The 27,508-nt window shown below is 38.5% G+C and overlaps 1 protein-coding gene across 2 annotated transcripts in view; it reads right to left on the bottom strand.

Annotated features, from left to right (window-relative positions):
* The window catches only part of pard6g.L (par-6 family cell polarity regulator gamma L homeolog), a 68,530-nt gene that overhangs the window by 14,899 nt on the left and 26,123 nt on the right, over positions 1-27,508 (bottom strand). For both annotated transcript variants that reach the window (XM_018267836.2, XM_018267837.2), the window contains exon 2: positions 22,039-22,261. In XM_018267836.2, coding sequence (XP_018123325.1) covers positions 22,039-22,261 — 223 coding nt within the window. The remainder of the gene's footprint in view (positions 1-22,038; positions 22,262-27,508) is intronic.

The raw sequence follows: 27,508 nt of genomic DNA, 5'->3' as shown, positions 1-27,508 counted from the left end.
CATAGAAAACAATTTAAAAAAGTATTTCTTTCTAGTGAAAACAACTGAACTATAAAAAGTTCAAGTGGAAGGTGAACAACCCCATTATATAATTTGTTATTTGGTTTTATTATTGTAATTAACTTAAATCAATTTGCTGAGATGTTTTCACACTGACATGAGTTAATTTCTGTTGATCACAGTCAAAAAACAAAATAAAATCCCACTTGATTCCATGTTCTATAACAAAAAAACTTGAAAACTTCCAAAGGGTGAGTACTCCTTATAGGCACTGTAGAAAAGCATTCAGTTTCACCCTTACTTGATTTCATGTTGCACTTCTTACATCAACTGCTATACAAGAATGTATCCTATGAAACAGAAATGCAAGAATTGGATATCCCTACATGTATCTGAAACAGTGTGGGCTATGTGGGTTGCAAATGTGCAGCCATCACATGGACTGCAATCAGTCACTTCAACTGTTGTTACTTGCAGCAGTCACAGTCTACTGCTCTACTCGCAGTCAATTCTTCTATGCTTCATTTAGAAGAGCAATGAGGGCTAACTCAGGGAAGGCAATACAATTAAGAAAGAACTGTTACTCTGATTATACTATTTCTAGACTTGAAAGGTACAGCATACGGAAATTAAAAATTCCACAGTTGTAGTCTTGATTGGTACCGTCCTACTATGGAAGCTACCTTTCTTGCACGTCTTTACAAGTGCAATATAAAAAAAGCTGCACATTTTATGTATGGCTAAAAAGTTGTCCTTTCCTTTAAAGCTGCAACTGTTCAGAAATCATCCAGAAAAAAAGACACAAAAGGAAGTGCCATCCTATCATCTCCCTCCACCTCTGTGTAATCTGAAATGATCAGTACAACAATAGAATATATATTACAAGAGCAATTAGAGACAATGATTTTACATAGTCATACCTTATATTACTGAAGGCCAAAAGGAAAGGGTTTACAGTTCTTAAATGAAAGTTCCACTGGTGTTTCACTTTTTAAGTGACAAGAAAAAGCTGTAAGTGATTGTGTGTTTGGGTGACTGTCACTGACAGTATTATGTATGAAAACAACCCATTTGAATAGCGAACAGGCAGCGGAAGATAAAATGAAAAATATATGTTATTTATAGGTGGCATTTATATCTCAATTAAGATTTGACATATGCTAACAGGTCATACAGAGCATATATGTTCTATATATGTGCCCTAGAAAAAAATATTTTTAATTGATAGGAGAGTAGCACCCCAAGTGTCCAAAGACTTAATTTTTGACAGGTCAAGCAGATTCCAGCCCCACTTATTCCCAACTATAGTCAGGTGATACCACTGTTGTCTAATAAAAGGGCAGCCACGTTTGGGAGTTTTACTTTGAAAGCAGCAAGTAAGGTGCAGGTAAAACTTATTCCCTTTGTAAAATGTATATAATGAAGCAATAGAATTCTTAATGAATCAGATAAAATTGAGCATAGGACTGGCCAGATATGGGATGACTTTGACGTAGTTGGCCAGCTTAAATATATTGCAATATATGGACAAACAATCCCTGTTTTGTTTAAAGGGGAAGGCATTTTTTAGTAGCAGTATGCACAAAATGTCTCTGTCTTAAATATATTGATAATGGGTTGTGTGCAGAGGACCCTTGTATTTGTGTGTGTGTGTGTATATATATATGTAATACACAAAAGCCATGAATATCTTGTAAATTATATCCTTATAAACGGTGAGTTCTGATGTCATCAATTATAAACGGTGAGTTCTGATGTCATTTCTGTCACATGACTCCCTAAACCTTGTGTATTATAATAAATAAAGTACCCCCAGTTGCAAAATATGAGGATATTAGAAGTTACCTCGGAGTTCCATGACCTGTATAAAAACACTTGGCCTTCGGCCTCGTGTTTTTATATGGTCATGAAACTCCTCGGTAACTTATAATATCCTTATATTTTACAAGAGGGGATACTTTATTCACTATATATATATATATATATATATATATATATATATATATATATATATATATATATATATATATATATATATATAAATATAAAAGCCGTGGGGTCGGTGCACACAGAACACAAAATGGATGCCTAGGTGCTGGAACAAGTCACTTCCTGAAGACGGCTCATGTGACTGGGCCGAAACGTTGAATAAACGACAAATTTATTTTCTCATTCAAGTCCTGTGTGTGCGGACCCTTTTTGCTATTTTTATATATATATATATATATATATATATATATATATATATATATATATATACATATATACATATATACATATATACATATATATATACACATACATATATATATATACACATATATATATATATATATATATATATATATATACACACATATACTGTGTATATAAAGTTCCAAAACACTTACATATATTTAGCGGCCTGTATTTAAAAAACAAAGTAGTCTTATCACATAAGCAACTTTTATGATATTACCCAGAAAGTGCAACAAAATATCTGTTCTCTGGTGTTCAGCATCACCATTACTGTGCATAATTGAGCGTTTGGAAATAAAAGCCTATCTGCCCTCTAATAATTTTGGAAATAAGAGGCCCCTGAAATTTGTTAAATAGAAGACACAACTTCAAGATTGGCAGGGCGGCTTCAGCCAAGTGTAACTACCAGACAGCACATTTATAATAAGCCGCATGCAACTAACCTCTAGTAAATACGTGGAACTGCTGATTAGAAACTACTGTGCCAAAAATCCACTGGCTCGTGTCCACTAGACTTCCACCTTTTAAAATAGAGTTTGTAAGATGAACTGTTTATCAGAAAAAAAAAAACATAGATGCTACTTGGGGGTTTGTGATACAAGTTATTTTATAGGTTACTAGTAAGAAATTAATCTCAACTTTTATTTTAGTTTTTTTGTGGTTTTTGGCAAAGCATGAGCCATCAGACGTGATGATTCATTCCACGCCTGTCCATACATGTTTGCACAAAGACATCATACTCTTTGAATGTGCCACATGCTATATTTAACTTTCCCAACAAGAACATTGGAACAAATGAAGCCACACCAATGCCCAGATCTACAGAAACTATGGTAAGTCCTTCCTCTTTTGGGTTCTACAAATCAGCGTTGTTACACTGCAATCAAGACCCAACAAGCTCCAGGATTTGCTTAGTTTGATGAGGATATCTTTATGTGTTATGCAAACACCATGAACCGTAACAGGACATCAGACAGTCTGCAGGGTGATTGCCCCAAGTAACGTTGAGCATCCCAATTGCATGTTGTTTAGACACACTGGGTCAATTTGCCACCTGTTGCAGATAAGAAAATCACTTGATAAAACATTGAGATGCTTTGAACTGGCTGCAATCTGGAAAGCCATCAGAATTGTTTTTTTTGCAGAAGCTTCCATGATTTTTCGGATGATCGGGTAACCTACCATGATAGATCTGTATGCTAAAGCAAAAAGGCTGGAAATTGTCAAGAGGAAAGCCCTGTGGACATGCACAGACAACTTCTTTGTTCAGGAGGACGTTGATTAAAGTGACATGAATACCTAACGAGACTAAAATAGATTTTAACAAAGGAAACAACACCCCCCTTAATAGAAAAATATGGAATATATAAAATAGCATTTTAAAGAGACAATACAACTTGCTTTCGCATGGCAGGCAGACCTGGAACAAACTGACTTCTCAGGTCATTTAATTACAGGTTTGGGATAGATTATCCACAATGCTTGGGACCTGGGGTTGTCCAGATATAAGGTCTTGCTCTTATTTGTATTACAGTACCATAAATCTTGTCAGGCAACTTTGGGTGACTTCGGAAAACAAATCGCGTTCCCTTCCTAAAATGTAAATCGCTGGCGGTAAGGCAGGTTCGGGGAGATTAGTCGGCCGGCGACAAATCTCCTCTTTTTCGGGGCGACTAATCTTCCCAAGCCTGCTTTTTGAATAATTTGCTTAAAATGAAACTTATTGGAGATTGACCAGTATTTTAGAGATTTCTGGTTAATGAGTTTCTAGATAATAGATCCAATACCTGTAGCTGCTGGGAAGTTGGGAAGTACTATTCCTATGGCCCCACAGTGAAAGCAGCAACCTGGTACTTATACAGTTATACCCACATAACCCCCTGGATTGTTGCCAACACAACAGGAAACTATAAATAAAATATCTCATAAATTAAAGAGCATTAAAAAAATTATATGATTTGGATGCTAAACAACAACTAATAAAATAGAAATTTTATGGAATATTTAAATTATACATGGTAGGCAATTTTATTTACTTTAAAATTAAAAGGGCCATTTAAGAAGATCCTGGATGCACATTCTAGTATAAGGGGTGCAAAACCATGCCCCTTGGTACTCATTCAAAAGTACTTAGCTCCAGGGTTTTGCGGGCAAGGCACCACACGTCAGATTAAAAAGATGGTGCAAGGTGTAGAGAGCAGCGTAAGCAGGACTATAAGCTTGCACTTCCTGACCAGTGTGTCTGAATGGCACGAAAGTTACAGAAGGGGTAGGGGCAAAAGTCGGGATGTTAATGTGCTATTCTGGAGCATAAGGACCTCTGCCCAAAACTTGTTATGGGTAGGGTGCAAAGAGTTAAATGCACTTTTCACTTTTTCCCCTTAACTTTGCACTAACCATCAGTAAATGAGCTCTAAAATATCTGATATCATGGGCAAATGTACTATGTATTTATGGACTAAAGAAATTAATTTACATTCATTCACATATCATTATCTAGTTATTATCGCCCATCACCGTGAAATGTATTTACTCTCAGGGCCTTTTAAAGTCCCCCACAGGCTCGTGCCAACCTGGACGGGAGCCCAAGGCAACGCGGCTGGCCACTCCACCCCCTCCCCGGCGCGCCAGAGAATACTTATAGAGGAAAGTGCCATGGGGAAACAAAGGTCCGGACCAGGGGTAGGCAAAATAAAAGGTACATGCTTGGCGCCCCCACTTCGATGCACCCTAGGCACGTGCCTCTTCTGCCTAAATCTAGTTCCGCCCATGGTCCCCCAGGGCCTCTCTGTAGCATTTTCCTAAAATGCAAAGGAATGGCTAGACGGATTTATGAAAAATTTTCTAAACTAAATACAAAACTAAGAATAACGGGGGGGGGGGTAACAAATGAAAATATCTTGCATTCCTCCAGGCCTTTTTGGCCAATTCATACATAGTTCTTATGCCATGATGCCGGCTACAGGTGCCTGAACTTCAGCTGTTCTTGGAAGGGGTATGATCCGAACAGCCCAAATTGTCCTGTAAGCCCCCTGCATTCCTTAGGAAGGTAAAGGGGGTAGGGATATTCATAATGGAAGCCACCTGCAGATCTTTTTTTTGTAGATATAGTACAGATGTTCTTAGTTTATTTTAGTGTATTTGGAAATTGTTCCTATTGCTGATTTTTATTAAAATGGCATTGCAGCATCTTGTTCCCATGGATGATTTTCCCTCCCTGAGTACATTCAGGTGGGAGTAAGGCCTATAGTGTGAGAAGGAGAACAGGACTGACAGGAAGAAACTGGAGATAAGGGAAGAGTCAGGGTGTGTCAAAGGACCTGCTAAATAAACTTTTAACATTGCACTTCTAGAGCCAATTACACAGCCACCATTTTTTTTTTTAGCATACAAGCTTTTCTTTCATTGCTTCTATATGACATTCAGGATGTTATTACAGGGAATTTAAAAAACATTTAAAAATTTCAGCTGTCAATCAAGTATTGTCTGCCCCTCCTCTATGCCATGGGCATAGAGGCGGGCAAACAATTACTTTCACTTTCCATTCAGCACTTCCTAGATGTCACTGCTCTCCACACATTCCCCCGTTCTCTTTACCATTTACTTGTGTAGCCAGGGCATGGGGATGGACATCGGGTCCCCTATTCTGGTGCACAAACAAGATTCAGAGATGATGCAAGGCTTGTCTTAATAACAGTGTCCACAAAATGGCTGCTGCCTGCTTGCTATCATTTTGAATTCCCAGACTGAAGAAAACAAGATTCAAACAATTTATATAGTGTAATTAAAGTTCATTTTGCTTGACTAATGCGATAAAATAGGATAATAATAATAATTTTTTTGGGTGATGGGTCCCCTTTAAATATTGAGTTAGTCTCCTGATGCTCCAGGTTATTAATATTGCTATTATTTATTTATAAAGCAACAATCATATTGTGCAGAGTTGTACAATAAATTGGTTTATGTGTTGAACGTATAGCATTACATACAAAGCAAGTAATATAAGAGGTTGTCATGATACAGGCCTGTAATAGTTAATAAAACAGGCCAAGGTATCATGAGAAATATTTCTGCCAACATCTAAATCAGACACATAACAGGCCTCTTTTCACTATGGTCAGAGGGGTCAGAGCTGTAATTCCCTCCTCCATACCCTGGCTGATAAGAGCCATTCCATGGGGAGGGGGGAAGCCCAAGGAGTGAGAACTTAAAGTTCCCAGCAAGACCCTCAAAGGTGAAGTAAAGGTTACATATAATGTATACTACAATATATTTATCCTTACAGAACCCATACCTGTTGTACCAACAGTATAAAAAACTGATGATGGGTTCAAGGCAATTTCATCTTTCCAACGAGTCCAAACATGACTAGGTTTGGTACTCTGTGTATTAGATATGGATATCTGGGCAGGGGCAGGTCACACAGTATTGATGTTTAGTATCTATGGAATCCCTGAGAGAATTAATAACCAATGAATATAATATCATCTCTCTCCTATGTTCCAATAAGGAGTTATGGTCATTATATTCTTGGTCCAGTTCCTACTCACAGGAGGTCATAAAAACTCAATCTGTGTCCTGCTAGGCCACACCCCCTTACATTCCTGAGGGAGGGGGGAGTGTGCAGTTACCTGATGCCCTGAAATCACTAATAAATAGTCAGCTCTTCTGACTAAACTTTGGATTTACTTTGGAGGACCAATTGCGATTGGAAGTTATCCCGTTTGTTTCCCCTTGCCTCCAGGACCAGGAATTCTATATCTTTGAAGTTAAGTATAGGTTTTCCATGTTTTCCCTTTTATTTTACAACTGTTTGTAATTGTATTATTGAATGTATGTCTCTTTTTGTAACATCTTTTTGTATATTGCACTGTTATACCTTTTATAATATTAAAGAGAATTTAATAAGATTGTCTTTGATGCTCTAAACGAACCTAGCCTGAAAGAGTTGAGCCTTAACCCTCTGCATACTGAAGTACTTGTTGAGTCAGTAGGAACTAACTGACTATAGGGAGAGAGTGTTAATGCATTGGTGTATTGTGAATTATTACCTGTTAGAGAGAACAGGGGAATAGTCACATTAGGTTTCTATCGCCTGTGAATGATAGATGGTGGCAGCGAATGAGTTTTGTGGGTGTTGGTTGGTGTTTGGGGTGCTTTTGTGTTAGTCTAACCTGTGTGCAAGGTGGGTGAGAGACTGAGTGAGTGACCCCTGATAGCCACACCTAAAGTCACGTGCGGTTGGAGGTACCGTGTTCGTGACAGAGGTGAAGAGCGGCCTGCCCAAAAGAGGTTGCAATCTAAAAGACATACAAGAGGGAGATTATGCTTTTCCTCTGGATCAGGGTTATTAAGCAGAAACTCAACCTGCTAGTTCATTCTGTGGGTGCATGAGCAAGGCTATAGGCTGGACCAGAACTTACAAGGTTTGTACCTTCCTCGTGCTGCCATTCAGATCAATGAAAGTTGGTAAAAATATTTATGTTCCATTTTTCTTTATCTCTATTACAGCAAAATACAATGTATCTGTCTACAAAATCACCCTGCAGTGGTCAAACATACAAAATCAGGCATTTATTTTCATTGAAATAACTGTGAAAAGCTTTGCTTATAGCAGACATAGGCAGTAAAAGCTTTGTGTCTTCCATAGTTGGATCATATATAAACACATATGGGCAAATGCACTAACCTACGGAAATTCGCCAGCGACGGCTTCACTCACATCGCCACACTTCGCCAGGCGAAAATTCAGCAGGACAAAGCTAATTCACTAAAATGCGAAGTTGCATCTAGGCCGCCGAACGATGGAGAAGTTTCGCTATCGTTAATTCTGCAAGCAAAGCGAAGTTGCGATAGCATTGGCTAATTTGCATATGGCGGGAAATTAAATTTCAATGGATGGAAATGTTGCAGTTCATATAGACCTATATTCATACACAAAAATTCTAGCTATTGCAAAATTCAGTTTTTCCATACATGCCAAAATAATTAAAATAATTAAAATGACAATAGCCCAATTAGTATTTATATTCACTTCACTTTCCTATGAGTTGGAACAACCATGTTAACTCATCACCTTGCCATATGCAATAACACTGCTTGCATGACAACTATATTTACTTGTCAAAGATGCCACATGTAACGCTTTGCAAGTCATTTTTATTGCAGAGACAGAAAAGCATAAATATCTTCCAAGCAAACCTCAAGTGCCACATTTATGAAACTTTAAGAATTGAGGAGCAATATATACAAAGTGTGTTTACTTCAATCTAAGAAAAAACAAAAGTAGTCAAGGCACCCAAACACCAGCAACAAGTCCTGTCTTTGCAGCCAATTGTTACTGTATGTAACCAAAACAACTACCTTCCTATTAGTTATGGGATTTTCTGTCTTGCACAAGGACTGCATTGAGCTGTGAATGTGATCTGAAGCCCAAGATTCCCCCCTCTCCCATAGAATCTTATTTTGGCCAACCAAAATGCTGGGGAAGAAGAGGATCTGTGCAACCAACTTTACACAACACATATATTTGATTGTAATATTATCCTTTATATTTTTTCATAATTTATAACAGTAATTTCCATAAAGTAACTAAAAAAAGGATGAGAATACAATAAGGGAAAACAGGCAAAGGCAGGGAGAGGGCTGGAGAGTGGAGACCATCACAATGTAGAATATTGGAAGGAACTGGATTCATCACTAGTATATATTGCAGCTTACTTAGATTTATGTTCCTCCAAGAGAAAAAGTAATAAAGAACAAACCACTCAAGAGGAATGCGATATGGTCTGTTCAAGTTTACAGGAATGTGGAAGATTGCACATAAGACATACTGTGGGAGCTGTGGCTGGATTCTTACAGGAATATGGTCTGTCTGTGCAGAACTTCAATTATCTAAAAATATACTAGCACTGAAGCAGAATGACAAAGTTCAACCATTTCAAAAGGAATACTTGATATTTTTAATTGTATTTTTAAATTTAAATATATGGTTAAACTCTGTATTTTGTTTAGTTACTGTATTGTATCACTTTGTATGTTATCTTAAGATCCAAATGAGCCAGGAATGATTAGTAAAATGTATTTTTTCAAACACTGCCTAGTGTTTAAGGGAACAAATCCAAAACAAAATGAACTGGTGTAATCTTACACAAAGTAGTTCTCTGAACACTTTTGCATTTTATATTAACTTTCTATTTGAAGCGGTTTCCCCAGATCTTGGCAGTTTTACAGTTTTATACTTCTAGACAGGCTTTTGCCCAAAATATCAGCGACCCTGTCTGTTTATGCATTTTCTGTATATAAATGTACCCTCAGGTTGCTTACTATCATAATGTAAATTGCATAAGTTCTAAGAAAAGCACCCTGAGTACATTTACATCACATTTATTATTTTTGCTTTAGATCCCCTTTAAAGCAGAAGGAATACCATTTTACAATTGGGGTCCCAAAAGTTAGGCACTACTTACTACTTTTACTTACTTGACACCTCGGGCCTGTGTTCCTATCAGCAGAAAACCGCACCGGCCTGGGGATCTTCAATTGAGCACCACGGAGTGATCCTCTTTCTGGTTCTTCGGTTTTCAAACTTCCTGGGCCAGACTCATGTGCGGTAGAGAGAAATAGCCGGCATTTTGGTCTACTGTGCATGCGCAGCTGCAAGAAGACCCGAAGAAGCAGGAAGAGGATCTCTCTGTGGTGCTCACTATAAGAACCCCTGGCCGGTGCAGTTTTCTGCGGATAGGAACACCAGCCCTGGGTGTCAGGTAAGTAAAAAAAGTCACTTGGGGGTACCTAACTTTTGGCACCTCCAAGGGTAAAATGGTATTCCTTCTCCTTTAAAACAAGATCATGTAAAAAGAGGTTCAAAGTTTGCCAAACAATAAAATGTTGTTTAAATAGCGGAACGGTGGTAAATGCTACCTACTGGTTAGCTGCAATGGGATATTATCCACTAGGCTGGTGCAGTTTTTAGCTTTCAGGAACACCAGTCTGGGGTCTCAGAAAATTGATTATGTTCACTGAGGGGGTGCCAAAATGGTAGGCACCCCTCAATGATTATAACTACTTCCTAGGACTACATCTCCATGTTTGTGTTAGCTAAAAACTGCCCAGGTCCTTTTGCAGGAGTTATAAATTTCCTACACCTTTAGGCACAAACAACCAGGCAGGAGACAATGTCAAGTGCAGAACAAGTAAATAATTTGAAAAACACAAAAAGTAAAATAAAAATGGTCACTAAATCATGCTAAAAGCTAATTTTTGGACAACTGCCAATTTAAGATATGCATTTACATAATATATTATTAACATATAATAAACAAAGGCCATGCATATCTTGGTAATGATATCCTTATAAACAGTGAGTACTGATGTCATCAGTTATAAACAGTGAGTAGTGATGTAATTTCTGTCACATGACTCACTGAAACTTGTGTATTATAATAAATAAAATATCCCCTGTTGCAAAATATTTGATTTAATTCCATGATCTGTATAAAAACACAAGAGGCTCAGCCTACGAGCAAGTGTCCTTGGTAGATAAGAAACGCATCAGGCCTGGTTCTTAATTGTGGAAAATAAATGTAAGCTTTTTTAACTTTTTTACAACCTGACTCCGGCTTTACTATCTTCGTGTGTCCAGGCTTGTGCCAGCCTCTTTTGAAGTTTTCTGGTGTTTGGCTTCCCTTGTGGAAGGTCTGGGGCGTGTGCACCCGTTCCTAACGTTTACAGCGGTAAGCTCATATAAAACGCTTCTAAACGTAGCACATACTGGTTAAACAATTTGTTCAGTTTGAAAGGAGACATGAACAAGACACAAGTGGGGATACTTTTTTTCTTTTTCTATTACAGGAGACCAGAATAAAAAAAAAAAATAAAAAAAAAAAAAAGCTTTTTTCTGCATTCTGGCATAATCGCATTTGTCAAGGATAGGCATCTTTAATTTTTTTCTATGCAAAGGTTATTTTTAATGTCTTGTATGCAATCACCCCTTAAAGGGAAGCTGACACCAAAAAAACTTCTTTTAAAAAATGATTCTTCATTTGAAGTTACCTATATGTCATGCTGACTGTTTTCTCCTTAAAGCTTTCTTTCACTTAATAAACCCAGTTCTGCATCCGACTGTGGCAGCCAGACTCCTGCTTCCTGTCAGAATGTGAGCTCGATGATGTCACAAAGGGGGCGGAGCTTCCTCCTCCTCTCCGCTATATCTCTCTGGCGTCTGTGAACCACGTGTGCTTTAGTAACTGACTTGCTAAGTACTGTAACTTGGTCATCATTTATATAGTTTCTTTATTATTATATAATGAAGTATAAATGCATATTCATTCTCTTTCTCACAGTGTCACACTGTTTCGGTGACTTGCGGCTGCCGCTGCGGAACTGTTATGTCCTCCTCCTCCTGGGGCTTCTCCGATCCAGCCGGCAAGACTGTGGCAGCAGCTGAGGCCAAACACAGGCCCCTGTCCTGGAGTCGGAAGGGCTCTCCTCCTGACAGGCGAGTGTTGGCGCAGAGAAGATGCGCACGGAACTAGCACGTCTCTTAGCGCCGAAGACAGTCTGCTCGCCGGGCCTTGATACATCACGCGGTGCACTGGGTGGAGGGCGGATAGATTTGGTGAAGTCATTTGCGCGCTGATGTAACAGCCGGTATGAGAAGAGAAGTCCCACATCTGTAGTTCGCACACTATTTCCATCTCGGGCTGTTTGCTGTCCTTATCATTTGAACACAGTATTCTTAGATCCTCTACCCAGTGCACTGCGGGATGTATCAAGGCCCAGCGAGCAGACTGTCTTCGGCGCTAAGAGACGTGCTAGTTCCGTGCGCATCTTCTCTGCGCCAACACTCGCCCGTCAGGAGGAGAGCCCTTCCGACTCCAGGACAGGGGCCTGTGTTTGGCCTCAGCTGCTGCCACAGTCTTGCCGGCTGGATCGGAGAAGCCCCAGGAGGAGGAGGACATAACAGTTCCGCAGCGGCAGCCGCAAGTCACCGAAACAGTGTGACACTGTGAGAAAGAGAATGAATATGCATTTATACTTCATTATATAATAATAAAGAAACTATATAAATGATGACCAAGTTACAGTACTTAGCAAATCAGTTACTAAAGCACACGTGGTTCACAGACGCCAGAGAGATATAGCGGAGAGGAGGGGGAAGCTCCGCCCCCTTTGTGACATCATCGAGCTCACATTCTGACAGGAAGCAGGAGTCTGGCTGCCACAGTCGGATGCAGAACTGGGTTTATTTAGTAAAGCTTTAAGGAGAAAACAGTCAGCATGACATATAGGTAACTTCAAATGAAGAATCATTTTTTTAAAAGAAATTTTTTTGGTGTCAGCTTCCCTTTAAGCAAAACTCAAGAGTTTTTGTTGTATTAAATATACAGTCAGCTCTGCCATGTTGGGCTACCGTCTGTTGATTAAACAAAGTCCTACTTAAAGGAACAGTAACATCAGAAAATGAAAGTGTTTTACAGTAATGAAAATATATCTACATTAAATGTCTGCCCCCATTGCTACACAGCAGCTTATTTATATAAACAATAGTGGTGTTTTTGAAGCAACCACAACAGTTTTACCAGTGCAGGGCAGCAGTGAATTATATTTTTATTACTTTAAAACACAAATTTTTTGTTCCTTTAATCTATGTGTTTGGTGGAACCCTACAAAACACATTCACTAAACGCCCCAAAAGCTCTGCATAAGGAAACTACGTAAAGTACTTTTATATTTAAATATAAGGCCTTATGAGGATTTTTAGATGTGCAAAACCAAGTGAAAATTACGTCTATATAGGTTTTAAGGCATTTCCATTTTTCTGTTTAACTGGTCATTTATCCCTTTCCGTTCCATAATTCAAAATGTCAGCAAGGGCGATGAAGGTGGTGCATTAGGGGTTAAGGGCTTAAAAGGAAACTTTATATAAAGCCCCCCTTAAAAAAAAAACTGTTCCACCAAACACGCACTTACAAAAATAACACACTCCTTGAACAGCATGCATTGGAAGTTTTTAAAAAAAATTAAAAATCTCTTACCACAGAAACTTTTGAGACCAAATCCCCTCGCTGCTCACTGAACTGATGTGGTTCTGCCTAACCACAGTCAAACAAACAATGCCAGCAAACAGTGCAGCCTAAAAATTGTTCAAAACAGAAGGCAAAACTAACCCTTTCCAGGCAGCACTAGGTTCGCTAGACTTTAAAAGTCTATGTGAATGCACTAAAAACTGGGGTTCCCCCCCCCAGACACACAGAAACTACACTTTCCTACACTGTCTTTTAAGTACCCAACAGAGCTCAGTGACCTATATAAAAGCAATGGACCTGTGGCCTTATGCTTTTATATGACCACAGAACTCCCTGATGCCTTCTAATATGGTTAAATAACCGTATATTCTTATAGTATCCAATACTCCTATATTAAAAGAAATAAAAATATACTAACTGCTATATTATATAAGGATATTTTAATCCTGCAGCTTTATCTTAGTAGGTGAGTATGGGCACAAAACTCCAACTTGACTTAGGAGGGTGTTTATGACAGAGACTGGTGGAAAGGAACTCTGATTTGCTTTTTTAAATTAAGAGAAAACAATACATCATTGTGAATGTGAAAGTAAAACAGTCAGTGCAGAATGAGCCTGCCTTGATTCCATTAGTGGCTTTGAACTAACATGCTTTCAAGGCACACACCTCAACATTTTTTTTAAATAATGCTAAAATTCAAGCCAAGACAAGTTTCATTAAAATGATTCTGTCATGATTTTTATGATGTAGTTTTAATTTCTAAATTACACTGTTTACACTGCAAATCATTTCATTCCTGAACCAGCAAGTGTATTTTTTTAGTTGTAATATTGGTGTGTAGGCAGCCATCTCAGGTAATTTTGCCTGGTCATGTGCTTTCAGAAACAGCCAGCACTTTACGATGGAACTGCTTTCTGGCAGGCTGTTGTTTCTCCTACTCAATGTAACTGAATGTGTTGCAATGGGACCTAGATTTTACTATTGAGTGCTGATCTTAGACCTAACAGACAGCTGTTATTTTGTGTTAGGGAGCTGCTATCTGGTTACCTTTCCCATTGTCCTGTTGTTAGGCTGCTGGGGGGAGGGAGGGGGTGACATCACTCCAACTTGCAGTACAGCCGTAAACAGTGACTGTTTATCAGAGCACAAGTCACATGACTGGGGGCGCTGGGAAACTGACAATATGTCTGGTCCCATGTCAGACCAAATCCGTTTGGTCTTTTGAGGAACTGATTCCAGTGCAGAATTCTGCTGGAGGAGCACTATTAACTGAAGTGTTTTGAAAACATTTTTTTCCCATGACAGTATCCCAGTCAGAATAGCTGGGATCAGTTTTCCTGGGGTAACACAGCCCACGGCACAAGCACCACTCATGAGAGTATAGTCTCTTTTTGGCAGTTTGTCTCTTGCAGCAAAAATAAACAAAACAAACAATTCAAAATAAAATCCTTGCTTCTAACTAATACAGGTCAGTTTTCCTAACTAACCATGAGAAGGCCAACCGCTTTCCTGTGTATTTTTCCCAGCCAGGAACTCCCCACTCTGGCTTGAGTTGCCTTTTTAATTAACCACCTGAGATACCTCAGTACAACTCAAAACACACGGGCTGGACTAGCAGTCCCATAACCACTCTGTTAGGAACCTGGGGCATAAATAAGCTCTGTCCTGGACTTTCCCAGGTATCCTAGAAGTGACCTCACCACAATATAAGGTAAAGCCTCCTTAATACATTTTTAGTCTGGCACCAGTGCAAAGTCCCACCTGGCCCCCTCCTCAACCATGTCATGTGGCCTTACACATATTTTGTGCCTAAAACAGGCAAAAACAACATAACATTTTTTAGACTACCTGTTCAGTAATAAGTTTCCAAAACACAAGTATCAGAAGAGCCAAGAACAGGATTTTAGTAGTTTAAGGAGCAGTGGTCGGAAGAATATAAAATTCAAAATACCAGCAAGCATCCTCTGGGGTAGCACAAATTAAAATGGGGGAAAAAAAAAAAAAGTTTTTTTTGGAGGGAAAATGATTATTCCTAATAAAATATTTGCAATGGCAAGCAGCTTCTTCAGTGTTTAAAAACACTTAGCATTTCCTTTCCTCCACTACATCCAGAATTCTTTTTTTTACCCTGGCAGAGGTGCAGAGTAATAGAGTCCGCACTCCAGCTGCAGGATAAAAGGCTTTTTTTCAAAAAAATGTCCCGCTCCAGCAATACATTATCTGTGCCGGGAGGAAGCTCCGGTGTGGACTGCCTTCTTGCATAGTGCACATGCGCATAATAAGCAAGCCTCACCAGCTGAAGGCATGTGCATAATGAGCGAGTTGTGGCACTTGCTCATTGAGCGCATGCGTGTGCCTCAGCATGGCCATCCACGTACCTCCTGGTATGGGCTGCCTAGCACTAGCGAGAGCAATTTTTTCAAAAAACTATTGTATTCCCCAACCAAATTGTGGCCTCTATTATCCCACACCTCTAAAAAACAAAAAGAATTAAAATAAAAGGTGAGGGGCGCCCCTTAATGTTAGTAATAGCTACACTTAAATATATACTTCTAATAAAGCTCTTCACTATAGGAGTCATTGGACCTATATACATTGCAAATTTTCATCCTACTCCAATCCCCATGGTTGGGTAGCAGTTGAGACCTCAGCATGCAGCCAATCCCCTAGCAGACACCATATGAACAAATGCTGGCAACAAGGCCTCTATGAGCTACCCAGAAACATTACATAGACAAGGAAATAAAACTAGAAATATGAGTGTATATACCATCTGTGGGAGGGCAGCTTTATCTGAAGGTTCATCAACCAAAAATTAATTCCAATATGACTCTTTTCTATAAACTTAGTGCAGATTAAACATCCTCTTCTAGCATTGTCTGAGCATATGGCACAGTGTTTAGCACTGCAGGGGTCCTAGGTTCAAAACTAGCCAGAGCTTAAAGGGATCGATCAGCTTTCTGTTTATATGATGATGTACAAGAGTGATATTCTCAGGCAATTTGCAAATGGTTTTCAATTTTTATTTAGTTGTGGTTTTTTAACTATTTAGCTTTCTATTCAGTAGCTCTTTGGTATGTTATCCAGTTGCTAAGATCCAAATTACCCTTGCAACCATGCACTGATTTGAATAAAAGACTGGAATATGAACAGGAATAGAATAGAAAGATGAGTAATTAAAAATAGCAGCGTCGGACTGGGCCGGCGGGACACCGGGAGAAAACCCAATGGGCCTTGCCCTCGTGGGCCCCTGCCGACCCACGTCCGATGCTGGAAACCTCCACTTATGGGCCCCGGCTGACCCAGGTCTGATGCTGGAAACCTCCACTTGTGGGCCGCCAGCTGACCCAGGTTCGATGCTGGAATCCTCTGCCTACAGGAGCTGGCGGCGGCGCTCCACCCCCACCCCCCGCGCATGTACGAACAAACAAACTAACAATCTCATCGCGCATAAGGTAAGGGGGAGGTTGGCAAGTAGCAATAACAATAAATGTTTAGTTTTACAAAGCATTTGTTTTTTTAGATGGGGTCAGTGACCCCCATTTGAAAGCTGTTAAGTCAGAAGGAGAAGGCAATTAATTAAAAAAAAAACTATAAAAGAGAAAAAATTAAGGCCAATTGAAAAGTTGGTTAGAATTAGCCATTATATAGCATAAAGGTGAGCCACCCCTTTAATCCCCACTGGGGCAGGGACTGATGTGAATGAGGTATGATCTCTGTACAGTGCTGCGGTAAATGTTGGCACTATATAAACTAGCATTGGGGCTTGTATATAGCATTTAATCAATTGATCAAATATAGCATCTGATCTGAGGTAAGGCTGCATAGTTTGCTTTTCTGCATTCTACAAAGCTTTTTGTGGAAAATTGAGAATTCCTGCTTTAAATTTAATGAAGGAATCTTTAAGGTCAGTTGTGTATATTTCCCCAAATCCAGACAACCAATCCCAGTCCTGAAACCAGCCGTTCCATTAATTATTGAAAACATGCACACCAGTGACCTGCTGTCAGCAGGGGAGCTTAAAAAAGATTACAAGATTATTAAGTATAAGGAGTTGACCTTTGGGTCAGGACCTTAAAAGGGCTGATGTATTGGCAGCAACAGTGGAATAATGAGAGGAAAGAAAAAGAAAAACAAAGTGACACTAATGTGAAATTCCAAAATTGTTAGAGGCAAGTTAATTGCAGAGGAACTTTACTGGGAAACAGGAGCCTATGTAAAATTAAATGTTTGTACCATTTATTTTAGTAGTAATGATAATAATAATAATGGGAGCATGAACATAAATACATTCGAAATTTTAGTGTAAGTGCTGGAGTATGCAGATCTGAAAGGCAAACCTCTTGTTCCCTCCAACAATTTGGTTTTTGTTAGGCTGTGGCAGAAATGAGGTGAAACAAACTATTCTTTGTTATTACAGATGTTCACTTGCACACAAGGTCTGGAAAAAGAAAGCACCTCTTTCCAACAATCAGAGCTTCTTCACCCTTTGTTAGGCAATTAAAGCAGGAGAGCAATAAATTGGGATCGAAATTGTTACAGTTACGTTTACCCCAAATATTCTATGGAATATAGTCAGTTAAAGGCCAGTCAGAGATGCCAAGTATTTTTCTAAACATTACATTAGCTGTAGCACATTATTATAAAATAGAACCATCTATAAAAAGCTATAAACATGGAAAATGTACATTCAGTAACACTGCACGTCATTACATCCAATAAAGCTGCAGCTCATCACTAGACTAGGTGTCGAGGAATGGCAAACGGATGCAATAAACTAATATAAGCATAACGCAGCACCCTATTAAGTCAAAATGTACAGAACTACAGATTGTATATTGTAACAGTACATGCCACGAGCCACGAGCACCACAAAGTGTGGGATTAATGTCTAAAGCACAAATCAGGTATTATTGGACTCAATGAATAATGTGTGCTGCACAGTATTCTGGGAGGCAATGAACAATATAAAGTGTTCTGTTCGAGGAATATCTGTGATGCTCTAAGAGACTCATCTCTTACATATCACATTATATTTAGCACAATTCAGAACAGTCTCATTCTGGTCAGCCACTATGTCCAAACAAGTTGCAACATACCTCATTTTTAGGAGGATTCAAAGAAAGAATGACATCCCCTTTTAGCTCTATGGAGTTAACTTAGCCAATATGATGGGATTTTTACATCTGAAAATGTCTCTTTTTTAAAAACGTGATCCAACTACATTGCATGAAAATGATATGAATTCTATGAATTACACTGGCAGTCAAAGGAAAGTTGCATTGCACTTTTTTTTGTCTAATAGTTGCATTATCAAACTTGCATTCACCATACTAATATCTTAGAAAACACTACAGTTAGAAAAGTAAATTAAACTGCAAAAGTGCTCAAAGGTCCATTCTAAGTAAGTTTACATCCATTCATTTTTTTGGCTTTAGTTTGATAAAATACTGTACAAACAATCTTCAAAGGTGTTACTGAAAAAAGTGCCAGATTACCATGCTCATGCATGCCATACAAATTACAGAAAGGGCAATGAAGCATACCCTATATATAAAGAAAAAAAAAAGAGGGATTGGGTCAATAGGCCCTGTTCTAAATGTTATGCAGCATAAAAAATGTCAGATATTCTATGTTTATATGGAGCCCACAGACATACAAAGTATCCGGAGTATTATTTACTCAAAAAGAGAAATAAGAGAACAGGGTGTTGCATTTAAGAGATGTGTGTCTGCCTGCTCTTCTTATTTATTAATGTTGGGGAATGTAATAGGGCTGTTGGCCCAGAGCCTGTGTTTGTGGCCAACTACAGATGTCATTTTTGTGCCTTTCTAAGATAGCAACATTGAGATGGCATGCAAGAAGGCAACTGTACCAAAACATGTGGCATCTTCCATCTTAAAAGTAGTTTCCAAGCAGCATGAAGTATGAGCAAGGGTTAATAAGTACTGCTTATACTACTGATAACTGATCTGAAATGAGAAAGCAAAAAAAAAGAAGCTATTGCCAAGATGGGAAGTAAAGGTAAAGCTGCTTGTTGACCTGTGACTGTTGAGTAAGTGTAGCCATAAAAAGCCAATGAATATGGGAACCATGGTACAATGCCCAGTCACAGATATGTCATAGCTCCCACTCACTGCCAGGGTTTCACAGAGGGGTGATCTCTATTAACTTCCACCCGTCATTTCTCTTTTGGCACACAATATATAGCAGTAATTGAAAGGCGATAAGTTACATACCAACAACTAAATACACTTTACCCTGCGCAGGAGGATGAGAAAAGAGTTGGCAAGTTTACAGGACTTTGCAGAGCATTTGCTAACTCTTGGCAAGCTACAGAGGATATGCCATTACAGATCTAGTTAAGTATTATATGCAAAAAAAACACTTTACAGATAATGTACTTTATATCTTTGTATTATTTTGCACGAAAAGGTTGTACACATTTACTGAAAGACAGAGCAAAGATGTAAGGACCAGATGTAGCAGCAGTATTTTATCTGATCTAAGGTTGAAAAGTGCCCAACATTTCAAGCTGATTTTGGGCTAAAAAGTTCCTGCAATAGCAGTTTCATGTGCTTCCTATTCAGATCACTGGGGGCAACAATTTTGTATGTTTTTAAATTGGCTTTAAGTTCCCTAATAAAGTGCTATAGTGGTAAAGTCAGAGAAAAGAGATTTGGGGTAATGTAGGGGTGGGGATTTTAGACACACAGATGAAAATAAAGAAGGCAGATTGCAAGTGTTTCTTACATATGGCACACTGTGTAACAGAAGTTCACAAGCATCATATTTTCTTTGGGCACTGTGTAACAAAATGCATAAACAGAATGTAAATTTGCAAAAATAAGAATGAACACTCGCATTCTGCAATGCAATAATGTTCACTAAGCATCTTTACATTGCAAACTTTATGTTGTATGCTTGTAAGACCATCAAGCAAGATCATGCAAAAGAATGGCTTTTTTTACTCAAGTAATTTTTATTACATTCCCTCTGCGCTGTTGTACACATCAAATCTTTTTTCTGCTGTCAGTTGAGTTGCACAGGTGTTTGCAAAGTATAGCTTGCACGAATGAAAGATCATTCTGATAATCACATAGCCACTGTTTTCTACATAGGGAGATCTGCTTTTAAATATCCTAAATGGGTGTCACAGGGACTATGAGGGTAATAGTTTATCAACATTTAGAAGGTTGTGGATTGTCCACATAAATACCTGCCTTTCCCATTTTCAGCCTTGTTTATAAACAACACAATATAAAAAGCAATGGTGCTAAACTATGGAGTCAGTTTGATAACAAGTGCAGTTTCTTCCAAGTCCAGTCACCCACATCAGACAATTGGGCACTTGCTTTCAGACAGAAATCTGGCAAATTGTAATTGGTTGTTAATAGTGTTGCCACCTGGCCGGTATTTTACCGGCCTAGCCGGTAAAACACCAGCCAAGGCCGGGGCCGGTATTACAAATTTACCAGCAATGTAGCTGCCGGTAAATTTGTAATACATCAAACAAATGTCCGTGGCCTGCACCCAGCCTAGTAAAAACTTACCTTTTTGCTGCTGGCTTGAGTCCAAATGTGTGCTGTGGCCCCGCCCCCTTTGACGGCACAACTGGCCCAGCCAATCACGCGCCATGGATCCACCCCCTTAATTGTCACGACCCGCCCCTTTGCATCCAGGGCCCGCCCTTTTATTCCCGCCCCCTCCACCAGCTGGTAGAGATTTTTTTTTTTTTTTAAAAGGTGGCAACCCTAGTTGTTAATAGGTAAAAACAAATTGAAGAAAACTTTGCACCAGTTGTTACACCCCCCCCCCCTCCAATGCAAACATTTACAGCTGGGTATGAAAATTAACAAACTATTTTCATATTGGTGTATCAAAATGTAATAAACAAGGGTTGCACTTAATAGGTGTGTGTCTTTTTTAACCTCAGCTATTAAACACCTATAAAACCTTATATTTACAAACCAGAAATAAGCTTAGCCCTCACAACAGAAATGTGTCTCTCAACAACATGTACTGCAATTTCCAGTCTATCTCTGCAGATCCCTTTATAAAACAGGGACTTTTTTCAGGGAACAAACAAAGGGATTAAAAGATAAAAAAGAAACAATGGCAAAATTCATGGGAAATGGCTTTCGTCTAGAGGAGTATAAAGCTGATATTAATCATTAAAAGCAATTAACGTAAAAAAGAAAATAAATAAAACATGAATGTGTGTGTATATGTGTGTTTATATATTCTGATTCTGAAATCAATCTTCTGTACAGCTGCCAGTGGAACTAGCCAGCCAGAACTCATAATATCCACAGCCAGGGAGGAATCAGCACCAATAGTATAAAAAAAGTATTATACAACTAGAAGTGGATTACACACTATACAAAACTAGTACAGTTTTGGGTGAGCACAATATAAGCACTGAACAAAATGACTAAAGGTGGCCATAGACTCAAAGATCCGCTCGTTTGGCAACATCAATATGATTGATCAGTTAAAAAACATTAACATGGTAAAATATATCAAACATGCCATTGGCATGAGGATCCCCTTTAAGTGATTTTCTAACACAGGCATCCTCATCCTTTGGCTCACCTGTAGTATCTTAAGCACTACTCAAATTATCCCTTTTCTGACAATTCAGCATCTACAGGTTAAATGTAGTTTAAAACTCCCCTTACTTCTTCCTAAACCATAGGTAAGATGAAATATCCAGAGATTATATTTAAAACCATTTTAGGAACAAAATTATAAGTAATCACTACTTTACCTTGCTTTTGAATAAATACTCTGAGAAGTGGGTTTGCACTAGAAACGGCTTTGAAGAAATTGTCATCGTTGTTAATAGGGAGAAGGTCTCCATGGACATCCGCATACCCAAGCATGACGTCCATACTGGAAATGTTATGAATGTGAAGAATAAGGTTGTAGAACTCATCAAACGTTCCTGGTTTGTAGCGGTTAAGTGAGAACCTTCTAAACTCAGCCCCATACTGCAATAAAACAACAGAAGTGTATCAGTACAGAATCGCTAATTAGAAACAATTTTTTTTATTAAACATTGAAGTTAAAACATTGCAAAATTAAAAAGTAAAATTACAAAAACAACCAGAATGCTGTTTATAATGCTAGTCAACTACAAGAGGTCCTCTGCACTCAACCCATTATCAATATATTATATATATATATATATATATATATATATATATATATATATATATATATTGATAATGGGTTGAGTGCAGAGGACCTCTTGTAGTTGACTATATGTATTTTGTGGTCACACCCTCATTGCACCCCCGCCTAATGGTTTTAAAAAATAGTGGTGAGCACAACTTTCCCTTGTTTGTTCATAATGCTAGGTCAGTGTTGACCAAGTGGGACCAGATGGAGCCTTATGTGGATCTGGAAGAGAAACACATCAAACTTGGACAGTGGACAATAGGACAGTTCTCACTAACCAGTGATTTTTCAATACAACAGTTTTCCCATGACCTTAAATTTAGTTTAGATTCTTTTGTCTTTGCATGGCATTTCTGTACAGCAACAAGGTCATCAAAAAGAGAACTGCAAAAGGGCAGTTGTTTCTGGTTATCACCAAGAACTGGGGATGTAAAATCAGCATGCAGTTAAACCTCAAATTTATGTCCCCCGTTTTTAAGTTTACTCTCATTTTACATTGTTTGTGGTCCCACTAATATAAAATGCATGCTGTATTTCCCTCATTTTTCATTTTCTTTGATTTCTCAACATTTCTTTCTGGCTCATAAATGTTTGAAAGGGGGCAAAATATAGAAGTAAAGCCAATAAACAGAGCTGGTATCAATGTTTCTTCTAATTTTTAATAGCTAATAACGCAGGTCTGTCTACATGTGATTGTTTATACCCTTACTACCACCACCTCCTTTTCCATGACAGATAAAGATCATTCCCTTATCCTAATTGCTGCCTGCATCAGGTTTAAGGTGGCCATACATTCCCGGATTTGGTTTGGCAATTTGGCAGATTTTTTAACATACTCCTGGTACGGTCTCCAAACTAAATTTCATCTGACATTGAGCTCTCTCTACATGCACGGGGCATTAGCAGATATGGAAACGAGTGCTGCCTCTGATCATCAAAAATTACCTCGTTGGATTACATAAGCAACAGTCAATAACTTAGAGGATGAAGCCAGAAGCTACAGCTGCTGCGGACACTCGATCATATGTTTAATTGTGACAGGAAAGCTGTTCCATGTGGCTCAGCCCTAAAACAGCTCAATTAAAGAAGCAACAGATACAAATATGTAGTGGAAATTCTATCATAACAGTCTGAGTGGAAACTACAAAAGCCTTGACTGAATGCAAGACATCCTTGTCCCTGATACAGCTGTGTAGTTAACAGCTGCCTTTAATGACATTTAGAGATTATGCTCATTAGGGCCCAAGAAAAGAAATGTATCAATTTATGTATCGATCTAGAACAGTCAGTGAACCCCCCCCCCAGAGCTGCTTCAGAAAGACATAAGGCGAAAAATTAAACTTCACGATTATAAAAACAGTCACAAATAGAAATGTGAAATCAACTGTACTGAAAAAAGTGATGCAAATAATCCCTTTAAAAGGGTCAATACATGACTCTCTCAGTAAAGCACAGGTGCATTATATTTTACCCAGCACAAGGAGCACATAGCAGGTATTATTCCCCTGGGCAGAAGTGCTTCTCTAATGAGCTGCTGCCTGAGGAAAGAGTCTCACCTTGCTTCATGGCAGGAGAACTGCGTAAATAACCCATTACTTTTTCAGGGCTGGATTTACATAGTGCGCCCCTAGGCCGGGAGTACTCATTGCCCCCCCTTTTCTGCCTTACCCCTTCATATGCACGCAGAAGCATGCGCAAGTTTTATCTCATCAGGTCCGAAGCACGAGGATTTGCATGCGGGAGATTTAAAGAGCTAGCAACTTTCCCATATGTCTCCAGTGCTTCCAAAAGATAAAGAAGCAGGGCTGACCGGCACTCAAACGGATCAACAAGACCAGAGATATTCAGTTTAAAGATAAAAATTATAGCTTCATCTCCATGGAGCTACAATTCCTCTCCATGAAGCTATAATTTTAAATTTTTCTACAAATAAATCTTTTAACTGAATATCTCTGGTCTTGTGGATCCGTTTGAGTGCCGGTCAGCCCTGCTTCTTTATCTTCTGCTGTACCGCTCCCCGAAGCTGGGGGTCTGGGGCTGGTGCACCCGGACCACTTTCACTGTTTGGTGAGTAACTTTACAACTAATTCTGGAGCACCTTGTCGTTCTCTATCCAGTGCTTCCAAACCAATTGCAATGTGGGTAAAATTCTGCTTTCCTTTCCACAAATCTGGGCCTGACATTTATGAGTACTTTGTGATGCAATCACTTTTTTCCCAATTGTTTTTTTTTTTGGGGGGGGGGGGGGGGGAGTTGGAAAAAACAGTTAATAATAAAATAAGAAGGATGCACCAAATCCAAGATTTACCAAATTCGAGGTCCTTTTCATCAGAATTCAGATTTGGATAAATCCAAGGGCCTAGCCGAAGCTGAACCTTGCAAAATGTAAAAAAAAAAAAAAGATTGCTGCGTGCAGTCTTCGTGTGCATTGTCAATTTCCACCTGTGGAGACGGTTCGGATTTCGGTTCAGTATTTGACCGGATCAAATAAGAAGGATATGGGATTTGCCTGAATCCAAAATGAAAGGATTCAAAGCATATCTATAAAATAATGCATTCATACTACATGCAAGTCGTTTCTTAGTTCTCTCTGAAGCAGTTGCAGGCAGATGCTAGAACTATATGTGCTATTATTATTTTCACAGTATTACATGTAGAGCATGTTCTTATCAAAACCTGGCATACTCAATTTCCACCCATCCCTGCAGATGCTTCAGCCAGTTTCCGGAAATGAATTGCAAACTGAGCTTTAATCTAGAAGAGGGTTACAAATCACATTGTGAAGCGTATAAAAATAAATAACCTTTCACAGGTAATAAAGGCTTACAATGGAGGTCCCTCCTTCAAAAACAGGATAGTATTATAGTGTTCGATAGTAATCTTTGTTTTTTTTAACTGGAAAAGGGAGGTGCCACACCGTTTTAACGAGCCTGTGTTATAAATCCTTACTTATAGGTTGTAATTTACAAGAAAATACCTATTACAAACACAAATACCGAGAAACATTCAATTATATTGCATTTTACAAATTGCTCTGATTTTTTACACTAGCTAATTAATTGAGAGCAAAATTTGCCATGGCATTTTGCTACTGAATAAAGCTGGTTTAAACTTTTTAACAAAAACTCATTCTGCCTTAATCTATACATCTTTGCATGATCTGGCCATAGAAGAACAAATGGGATCACATAAGGGACCTGGTACAGAGATGAGGGTGTGGTTAATAGAGATTTGCACACTGTCCCTCTACAACTCTTTTCTAGCTAATCATAGATTATAAATCTGACTTTTTAAATTGCAGCTCCAGCAATTGTTATTATTACCTTAATTACCTTACTTTTACTTGAGATATCTTTATAAATGGGAAATATATATATATATATATATATATATATATATATATATATATATATTATAATATAATTATATGTATAATACTCAACACGGCCTGTGAAAATAGCAAAAAGTCCTTCTTTAATACCCAACATTTAAATGGGTTGTTCATCTTCGAGTTTACTTTTAGTATGATGTAGAGAGTGATATTCTGAGACAATTTGCAATCATTTTTTTTTTTATTGTTTAAGGTTTTTGAGTTATTTAGCAGCTCTGGTTGATAGGGTCCAAATTACCCTAACAACCATGCACTGATTTGAATAAGAGACTGGAATATATAGATAGGAGAGGCCAGAATAGAAAGATGAGTAATAAAAAGTAGCAATAATTCTACATTTGTAGCCTTACAGAGCATTTGTTTTTAAGATGGGTTCAGCGACGCCTATTTGAAAGCTGGAAAGGGACTGAAGGAAAAGGCAAATAATTGTAAAACTATACAAAATAAATAATGAAAACCAATGGGAAAGTTGCTTAAAATTCACCATTTCACTACATACAAAAAGTTTACTTAAAGGTGAACCACCCCTTTAAGTCACCACTTAAGGGAAACCAAACAAGTCATGTTGACTGCAACATACATTTTTCCATATATTTCTATATTTATCAGCTTTGCATACATTAGCCTTTCTTGAGACCCAGACCGAATAAACTACCACTGGTGCAAAGAGTTAAACAATACCCAACTGGTACATAAAGTCATGACCCCTTACAAAATTTGATTTTAAAGCATAACCTTTAATCTCAAGTGGAGCAAAATAAATATGATTAGATACAGTAGATGGTTATGTGGCATCAAGAGCGTAATAAAATAAAGGGTATACAGTTTTCAAATATCTAGTAACCTATAGCAATTAATAGCTGCCTCTTGAAAGCCATCATAATATTGGCAGCTGTGGGTTACTAGACCAGAGCAAACATTGCAGAGACAGGGATGATTTTCTGGAGATATATTAAGGCCCATACATGGGCCGATAAAAGCTGCTGACAGACCAAGTCGGCAGCTTATCAGCCCGTGTGTAGAGACCCCCGATGGGCTTTCCCGATCAATATCTGGCCGAAAGTCGGCCAGATGCCAATCGGGCAGGTTAGAAAATCCTGTTGGATTGCGGCCGCATCTTTTCATTGATGTGGTCCCGCGATCGGACCTCCCGTTTGGCCAGCGTTCTAATTTCGATTGTTGGGCCCGATGGATCAGCCCGATATCACCCACTTCAATGTGGGCATATCGGGAAGAGATCTGTTCGCTTGGAGACCCAAGTGAGTGGATCTCTACGTCTATGGCCGCCTTTCCAAAACATATTGATCAACTTTCTTATGTTTCATGGAAAATGAGCTAATGTGATAAAGAAAAATACCATTTACGACTCATGCATATAAATACAGAAGTGAGCAATTAACGGGAATGTCAGACATAATGAAATAAACTGTAATTCTAAGCACATACTAACATATATTTATTAAACTTCATTTACTTATTTCTAAATAAAATTGCTATTGAAAGTATTACCTTTCTGGCTTTTTACACTTTGCTCTGCTGCTTCGTATTGATAAAACAATGTAGCAGAACTTAGTTAAAGGGCATGTAAATTCTAAAATAGAATAAGGCTAGAAATGCTGTATTTTGTATACTAAATATAAATATGAACTTACTGTACCACAAGCCT

The sequence above is a fragment of the Xenopus laevis genome, chromosome 6L (genome assembly GCF_017654675.1).
Source record: "Xenopus laevis strain J_2021 chromosome 6L, Xenopus_laevis_v10.1, whole genome shotgun sequence".
NCBI classification, from domain to species: Eukaryota; Metazoa; Chordata; class Amphibia; order Anura; family Pipidae; genus Xenopus; species Xenopus laevis.
Note: the sequence above shows the minus strand (reverse complement) of the source record. Positions and strands in the feature narration are given on the sequence as shown.